This window comes from Humulus lupulus, chromosome X (genome assembly GCF_963169125.1).
Source record: "Humulus lupulus chromosome X, drHumLupu1.1, whole genome shotgun sequence".
NCBI lineage: Eukaryota > Viridiplantae > Streptophyta > Magnoliopsida > Rosales > Cannabaceae > Humulus > Humulus lupulus.
Window position 1 is genome coordinate 186,699,499 of NC_084802.1, and position 9,676 is coordinate 186,709,174.

At 38.8% G+C, this 9,676-nt stretch overlaps 1 protein-coding gene across 1 annotated transcript; it reads left to right on the forward strand.

The window, feature by feature from the left end:
* The first annotated feature begins 602 nt into the window (after window positions 1–602).
* Window positions 603–2,481, forward strand: LOC133804060 (glycosyltransferase BC10). Its single transcript, XM_062242208.1, has one exon. It carries the CDS (start codon window positions 884–886, stop codon window positions 2,078–2,080), a length of 1,197 nt encoding a protein of 398 aa, XP_062098192.1. The 5' UTR covers window positions 603–883; the 3' UTR covers window positions 2,081–2,481.
* Window positions 2,482–9,676: the final 7,195 nt, after the last annotated feature.

Sequence of the window (9,676 nt, forward strand, 5' to 3'; positions counted from 1 at the left end):
TAAAATTAGAATTTATTATTTAAAAAAATAGTGTCACGATATGTACGTATAAGTTTGAGTGAATATTTTGTTGGACCTATCATTACTCATGTTAAAAATGCATTAAATCAAGCCACATATTAAGTAATCATATTCATAGTTGGTAGCCCAAACAAGAAAAGGAAAGAAATAAGAGGAACAACAATCACTTGTGAGGCGCACATACTCACCCCACCACACCTGGCTTGCCAGCCACGTGTCAACAATGTCCGGATAATCATATCCAACACTTCCTTTTTATAATCGAGAGAGAGAGAGAGAGAGAGAGAGATATCTATTATTGTCTAATGCTCTTTCTCTCTGCTCTTACCACACGCACCTTCAAGAATGAAGACCCATCTCTATCCACTTGCCAATCCATGACACGTTGCACTCAATTTTGGTGCAACTTTGTCTCAAATCTCAATCCAATGGTTCAGAGTTGCAGGTGTTTTGATAAAACTAGAAGAACGGAGACGAGTCACAGCTTTCTAGCACAAAAATTGGCCCTCTTTCTTTTTCTTTTTTTTTTTTTAAATAAAATAAAAATAAAAGGAAAAGTTAAATTATATATATGGTATCCAATTCCAACCAACCAAAACCCGTATTAGGCAGACTTTTCTATTTGTTTATTAAATAATACGATTTATTAATGTATAATAAATAATAAGCTTACTCTTCTTTTGGTATTAATAATAATATTAATCTCCAGCTTATCTTAGCCGTTGATTTTGCATACTTTGAAAATTGAACTCTTTCCTCCACCGAATCCCACACTCTCTCTCTCTCTCTCTCTCTCTCACTAAATCAGTCACACAGACCTTTCTCTCTCTATCTTTCTCTCCCCCACTGGCAGAAGCAAACCATGCTTTCCCCAACTCCACTCTCTCTCATTTGTGCTCTTCTTCTTTGCTTGCCCTTAGCTGTAGTTTTTACCATAACTAGCCCCGCCGCTACCGGAACCACCGCCACCACCATTCCCCGTGATCTCTCTAAAACCCAACAAGAATCTATATTCCCACCCCCTTTCTCAGGTGCCAAACGTCATCAAAAGATCGATATCAAATCAATCTCCAGCCCCCCACCACCGCAGACTCCGCCACCTCCGCCGCCCAAGGACGATGAGTTGCTCTTCCGTCTCGCCTCCCGAGTTAACTCGAGACCCTTGCCTCGTAAGGCGCCGAAGAAGTTGGCTTTTCTGTTCCTCACTACCACTCCACTCCCATTTGCCCCGCTTTGGGAGCTCTACTTCAACCAAACCCCCAAAAACCTCTTCAATATCTACATCCACGCCGACCCAACCCATCCATACTACCCGCCGTTCTCTGGAGTGTTCGCTCGCCGCGTCATTCATTCTAAACCCTCCGAACGACTAACGCCGTCACTGACCTTGGCGGCGCGACGGTTGTTAGCTCACGCGCTGCTCGCCGATCCGTCGAACGCCATGTTCGCGCTGCTCTCACCCTCATGCGTTCCCCTACACTCGTTCAACTTCACATACAGGACCCTGACCCGGTCCAAGAAGAGCTTCATCGAGATTCTGGAGCACGAACCGTGGAGTTACGACAGGTGGGCGGCGCGTGGACCGGAGGCGATGCTTCCAGAAGTGAGATTGGAGGATTTTCGGATCGGGTCCCAGTTCTGGGTCTTGACACGTAAGCACGCGAGGCTAATCGTCAGAGATCGCAGGCTTTGGTCCAAATTCAGCTTGCCGTGCGTGAGATTAGACACGTGCTATCCCGAAGAGAATTACTTTCCTACCCTCCTTAGCATGCGTGACCCCCGGGGGTGCGTACCTGCCACGCTCACGCACGTGGACTGGGATGGCAGAACGGACGGCCACCCTCGCACGTACGAGGCCTCCGAAGTGGGCCCCGAGTTAATCCAGACGCTTAGAAGTGACCTGCCCAGGTACGGAGACGCGGAAATCAACGGCACAGATTCTTCGCTAACCAAAAGGCGTGATCAAAGACGCGACCCCTTTTTGTTCGCGAGAAAATTCTCACCGGACGCCGTCGAGCCGTTGATGAGTATCGCCCGTGACGTCATTTTCACCGTTTAGTAAATAGTTGTGCAGAAAATGGCATTGTTGTAAATTTGTTGTAACTTTACGGATAGATTTATAAAAAGGGAAGCCGGGACAATTCCGGTATTTTTTCGTGTTCTCTCTTCTTTTTTTTTCTTTTTTTTTGGGGGGAGGGATTTGGAGGGAGTAAAAGTAAAATTGTACGTCTTACACACTGAGTCAACTCGCTATGCTCTTATCAGCATTTGGGCCTCTTTTCGAGATTTTTTTTTTTCTTCAAGTGGGGGATGAGCTACGGTAAAGTGTAAATGCTTGTTGGGCTATGAGTCTCTATATGAGAAAACTCTAGAAAAATGTAGACATTTAACCATTTTTCTAAAGAATTTGCTTTATGGGATTTTGGCAAGTTTTTCTTGTATTCCAAATAAAAACTTCTTTGGTATCTTTTGACAAATTGCTCGTCATTTTGCAATTCATAAATGCTTTTGTTATCATTTTATTTTAATTTTAAAATTGATAAAGTAAAATAAAGAAAGTCTGGCTTTGTGTTGAGCTTTCATTATTATAATTAAGCTAAAAACATAGTGTAGTGTAGTGTAGTGTAGACCTTGTACCTACTAAAGCAAAGCAACTACGATCATTGATCCGAAAAAAGAAAGGAGCAGCTGCGATGGCTTTTATTATCATATCTGAACGAATAAACTTTGTCGGTTGATTCGAATTATGGAGATAGGTAGAGAAATAAAATCAAAGAGATATAGAAGTTGTAACTTAAAATAAAACATTTAAAGTTTCAACAAGGATCATCGTGTAGCCTTTAGTACGTATGGAATAAAACCTTAGGTCAGTACGTACACGTGCTCATCACAGAGCAGTTGGCTCCGGATCCAGTCAAACAATTTTATTTATTTATTAGTATATGTAATTGTGTATCATATTATTATTTTGGAAATTTCTTTTTAATATGTGTTTATTTAAAAAAAAAAATACCTTCATAATTTAACATTAAAAAAATATGACATTCTCTTACTTTTGGACAAAAAAACTCTTGTCATTCAAATCATCCTCACTCTCTAACGTCTCTCACTTTCTTTCTCTCTCGAACGTCTCTTGCAGGAGCTGCACATACCACCTCCCCCATGGCAAGAAGCTCCCTTTCCCTCTCACAAACCGTCTTTCTCTCATTTTCCCTTCTCTCTACTCATGACCATATGAAAACAAAGAGAAAAAAGAAACCCACAACTATTGAAACATCCATAATTTTTTTGTGTTCTACATCAAAACTTTGAGATATTAAACATTCTAAACGTGTAGATATCGAAAAAAGACTAAGGTTAAAAAAAATCAACTAAAACTAACATCTAAGTAAAAATTTTATGATTTTGGCGCAGAGCATTGCTATTGCATCGTAAATATATGATTTTGGGCCATAAAAATCAAGTTTTTGTGGATGCATCGCTACAGCAGCGTAGGAGCATCGCAGAAGAAGCATCATTAGAGCATCGCTACAGCATCGTCGAAGTATCATAACAGCATTATTTTTACTTTGAGAGATAGTTGGAGAAAGTTAGAGAGAAGGTTGGTAATGATAGAGTTAATTGTGTCCAAATTTATAAAATGGCATATGTTGTGCCCCAATATAAATACGAACTGAATTACTCAGCACGGAGTATAGTTGGCAGACAAGCATATGAAGAAAGCGTACAGATAAAACATCTAGCTAACTCCAGAATGAGCAGCTCGAGTCAAACTTGACAGCTTACGATAACCAAATAATCTCCAGATCGCCTCTTGCGCCAACAACTTAGTTCGAGATGCACGATGGCCAAATCACTTTTTTGAAACTCTGAACTTAGCCCGTGTCAGGATAGGTTAGTTATGAGGCATTCAACTCAAAGGAAGTGACCAGCTCGCAGAAGCCTAGTTATGACGCACAGTAAAAGATCCCAAAAGACTTGGAGGTTCCTTATACGCTCATTAAGGCCCAGATTTTATTACACATTTATTACATGAGATAACGGATGTAAATTCCATAGGCAATCATATCCCTACGTAAATGGGATGTTATCCAAATTTATTATTTACCATATTTATGTAGGCGATTACCCAAAGCTGTCCACGAAAACCCTCTATAAATACTGGGGGAATGGATAGAAAAAGAGACTGATTCTTTATATATTGAAACTCTACTGAAATTGTTAGAAATAATTTCACCCAGAGCCCTAAAGAGATCAATAAGATTGTGTCGCGGACTAGGTGAATTTTAACCAATGAACTACGTAAAAGTGTGAGCGTTTGTGATATCTTTCATTTGTTCAATCACAGTTTAGCACAAAGTTTAATATCTCTATTGTTAGATTAATTAAACCACTGTTACCGAAAGACTGCATCAACAACATATTTTTGGGATGTTGTATTATATTAGCATATATAATAAATATTTTATGCTATCAATCATAATACATGAAATTTCCCAATTATTATTATAGGAGATATAGGAACACTTGTTTTTCAAGTAAAAAATGTGTATGCTTTTGTTAAACATGGTAATAGCCACCATGCTATAAATATATATATATATATACTAGATACAAACAACGAACTATGCACGTATGCTTTTTATTTATAGAATCTATTAGTTATATTTATTAAATTTATATCATTGTCATATAAATTTCAAATAAATAAACAATATTATATATAAAAGAATGACATAAACATATTAAATAAAAAATTAAACTAAAACATTGTTATTTATGATTATATATATATATAATATGATAACCTTTTTAAATTTAAATGATATTTTTTTTAATAAAAATAAAAATTATGTATTATATATTATTATATTGATATTTTATAATATTTAAATTTATTTTAATATAAGTAATAAATATCTAGTATTGTATTAAATATTATTATAATAATATTTGAATTCATATTAATATAATTATAAAATATCTAGACTTGTATTATATATTATTAATATTTTGTAACATTTGAATTTGTATTAATATAATTATTATATATATAGTCATATATTAAATATTAATATAATAATAATATTTTATAATATTTGAATTTATATTAATACAATTAATAAATATCTATTTTTAGTTAGTTTTAAAAGTATATTCCGTTAAATATTTAGAATATTCCGTTAAAGTTAACAAAATAAATTGTTAAAATCAAGGATTTTCGTTATCTACACACTTTTTATATAGAAGATAATATATTTCTATATAGAAAGTGTGTAGACAACGGAAATTCTTGGTTTTAAAAGTTTTTAACTTTTTTCCGTTAACTTTAATAGAATATTCTTATTGTACGCCCTAGATATCCACGGGTTATTAGCAAGCTGGAGAATGGCATAATCCTATCGGCCACGTGGAAGCCACCTACCCGGAGCTGTTGTTACGAGTCTCTACCCCTTTAGCTCGAGGTAGCCAAAGGTTTAGTAAGAATACTTAAAGGAATCGGGTCAGCAATGTGGACACCATGAGCTGAGACTACATCAAGTTCGAGGTACGACCTGGAGGCTGACACCTCCGATCCTCTATAAAGTCAACCACGCAATGTAAACGTGCACATATCAGACATCACGTGTCTACTCCATTCCTGAATTCTCGGACACGCAGCATAAACGTGCGTGTTCAGGCAACCCACGACTGGTTTGGGCCATGCGGCCCATAATCCCCCTTACCTATTGATTAGACCACACTTCATTGTCAGGCTTTAGAAATTAATCATGAATGTCATAGAAGTGACATGATGGGTAAGAAGGTCACGGGATGACCCCCTTCGCCAACACCCAGGTGTCCTCTCCCTATAAATATGGAGACCCTGGGTGTTGCAAAGGGTTGGCTTCTAAATTGTAAAGAAACACCCCTGTAAGGAATACCAGAGATATATCAATAATATTGGCTGGTGGACTAGAGGGATTTTAACCTTTGAACCACCTAAAAGGAGTAAACGAGTTATAACCTTCCTTTGAGATTATTCACATATTACGGTTCATCATTTAGCACTAATCCACCCCATTTATTCATACAATTATCTGTTGCCGAAGAACCGCATCAACACTTATATTTAACAAAATATTCGCATATTTAACGGTAGATTGTAAACATGACTTATGTGAAAGACATGGCATCATCAAAAGCCTCTCCGCAGTCGCAAGGCCTCAATCAAACGGGAAAACAGAGGTCGTGAATAAGATTTTGAAGGGAACATTGAAGAAAAAGCTTCAAGCCTACAAAAGCAAGTGGCCGGAAGAGTTGCCCCGCATACTATGGGCATACCAGACCACAAAAAGAATGTATACCAGGCATACTCCCTACTCCATGGTGTACGGATGCGAAGCAGTCATCCCAGTGGAAACAGCTATCTCGTCCCACTGATGGGACACATACAATCCCGTCCAGAACCACGCCTTACTCCAAGAATCTTTAGACATTGAAGAGATTCGGGAAGAGTCCCAGGTTCAGCTAAAGATGTATCAAGGAAAGATTGCCCGACACTTCATGTAACGACTCAAAATTACTAATAAGGCTTAAGGGCCATGATTAGTATGCTGGGAGGGCATAATTGGAGGTTATGTGAATTGATACGTGAAATGCATGTTTATGAGTATTAGATAAGCATGCGGGCCCTGTTTAGTTTGTAAGGGCATAATTGTAATTTTGGCCCGTAGGGCATAAATATGATAAACTGTTGAGACCACATTATTATGTGGATATATTTATATTTGCAACATTCGGCACGAGGCGATCCTAGGGAGCAAGTAGCAGGAAATTCACAACGGGACCCGATACTTGACTCAGGGCGAGTTAAGGGGTATTTTGGGTATTAGACAGATATTTGGGTTATCGATTTATGGAAATAAATAATTGCCCTCGGGGACGTTTTTGGTACCCCGAGCTTAGGAATTAACTTAAGTAACTAAGGATAGACAAAACAAAGTTAGGAAAGCAATAGAAGATACCCAAACCGACCCTTCTCTTTTCTCTCAAGGGAAACCACAGAAACAAAGGAAAAGCTTGGTTGGAAAGTCAGGGAATTGGGTTGAAGCTTTGGAGATTAGCTCAGTTTAGCTAAGGAATTCAACAGGAGTTGAGGTAAGGCTTGAATTACAGTTTTGGTCATTTGATTATGTAGCTTTGGACTGGTTTCTAAGAGTTCTTGGGTTGTGAATGTAAGACTGAGTTGATGCTAAAGACTTGGGAGTTAGCTTAGCAATCTCTTGGAGGATTGGTCCTTCAGTGAAGGTAAGCTCTAATTTATGGTTTAGTGTTTGAATTATGTGTTTTATTGGCTGGGTTTTGGTGTTCTTGAGCTTATGGGTTTCAAGATTAAAGTGTTATATGGGTGAGTTTCTAAGTTAGGTTTTTGCTGGGTTATGTTGCTGAATACATGTTAGAATGTTTGTGATAGTTGGATTGTATCATTAGGATGATTTTGGATGGATTTGATTGAGGTTTGAGTGTTAAAAATGGTGGATTTTTAGGGCTCGAAGGGGTAGGGTCGCAGCTCAGTTCTTGGAGTGCCGCGGCCCTTTGAAGCAGATAGAGCTGGGGAAGAAGGGCGAGCCGCGACATGGGGAGTGCTGGGCTGCGGCCCGTGTCTGGTTTTTGGTGAGTCTGAGCCTCTCGTCAAGGGCAAGCCGCGACATAGGAAGGTTGGGACACGACTCTTAAGGGCATTCTTGGTCTTTTGGAGGTTTAAGGTGTGGGGACTTTACCTAGGGTGCTCGGGATCGATTCCACTACCGTGCTTGGTGGAATTGGATGTCCCGAAGGCTAGAACTTGATCCAGAAACCCTTATTCATTTATTATTGATGGAATCCTTTATTGTGGTCGTGACTAGGTGTACGCTTGGGCTCAAGGCAGGATCGTGCACGGGGGTCATCTTTCTTAATCAAAACATTTGGAATTCAAGGTAAGAAAACTGCACCCGTTTATGTGGATAGGTTGGGACTAAGTGTTCCCCATATTTGTATGCACTGTTATATGATAGTGATAAACCATGTGAATATGTTGGGATTAAGTGCTCCCTATAATTGTATGAATGTCATGAGGTGGTATTATGCCATAGAGGACATGTGATAAATGGCGTAAGAATGCCAGAATCAATACTTGCGCACAAGGCGTGGCTCAGCCACTGGTAGCTGAGGACAACTTATTAATTATGAGCTCGGTTAAGCTGGCCGGAGTTAGTGGATATAACACTTGGGGCGGCCTAAGTGAGCCGAAGACAATGGGTTAAATAGAGAGTGCGGCCTAAGGGCGCCGACCCTGAATATTGTTTAATGGTTGCGATAAACTGCTGATTATGAACGTGATTATTGTTGTTAATCTGATGGATATGATATGTTGATTATCTGAATGAAAAATTGTTAATTTGTCGATTGTTATCATTGAATAGGTGAATGATATGAATTGTTGAGTACTTGGTTGTGCTTTGTGGAATAACTGGTTATTGATATTGATCATGCTATGATATTATGTTTTCTTGCTGGGCCTCAGCTTACGGGTGCTACGTGGTGCAGGTAAAGGCAAGGGTAAGATGAATTGACCATGGATTGGAGAACTCTGGGGGCGAGGTGTACATTGTCAGCTGCTCGGCCGCCACGGTCGAGGGATTGTACAGGGACGGAAACCTAAAATGTGTATTTTGCCATTAGAGTGGCTTGATTATTTATAACATTTGGAAATCATGTGATCATGTCATTTAAACCCTGATTTGGGATCCCATGTACTAAACATTTATTTTAATGAAAATTATTCGCTTATGACCAAAACCTTTTAAACCTAACCTGTTTATGTTGTTAGGTTCACATTTTTATTTAAATGACTTGATTAGCAAGTCTCGCACTACTTTAAACACACAGTGTAACGGTCTTGGTTATCCAGGGCGTTACAACTTGGTATTAGAGCAGTCTAGGTTTAAGGGTTCCTAAAGATAGGTTGGACATGTACACTTGCCACTAAAGACAAGCTTGACTCAGGTTTCTATAATTGAATATATGAGATTATATGCCTAAGTTCTCGATTGAAATATGAATGTACTATATTGTATGATTATAGGGAGAATGAGATACTGATAGGGCTTGGCCCTTGACTATTGTGTGATGAGATTGTGGTGTGCTGATCAGCATTGCTATTGCATGTGAATGAATATTTGGACAATGGTTTTTATACTGATTGTATATGGTTAACTACCTGAATGGAATTTATATGTTGTACCTGTTTATAGTATGTAGGAAGCATGGTAAAGTGTGAATGTACCTGGTAGGAATGAAATTTGGTAGCTAAATGCATAGAATTGTGGATTAGTGTTTATTATACTTTCTATGTGCATGATTATTGTGGTTATTTGGACCTGGTTGTGGATTGGTTCGGAGTGTGAACCTCAAGGCTAAGGAGTTTAGTCAGCAGTGGCGGATGAATTCAAGTTGTTTGCGCCCATAATGGTTAAGTGGACTTGGCGTTGTATTATAGGGGGTTGCAGAGGATAGTTAGGGTTGGAAACCTCCGTCTGCCCCTGGAAGTCACAGTAGATGATCGCTAGTACGTGAGTAAGCTGTGGGGTCTAATGGCTGAAACTGGATGGATGAATAGCAGACTTTTCTG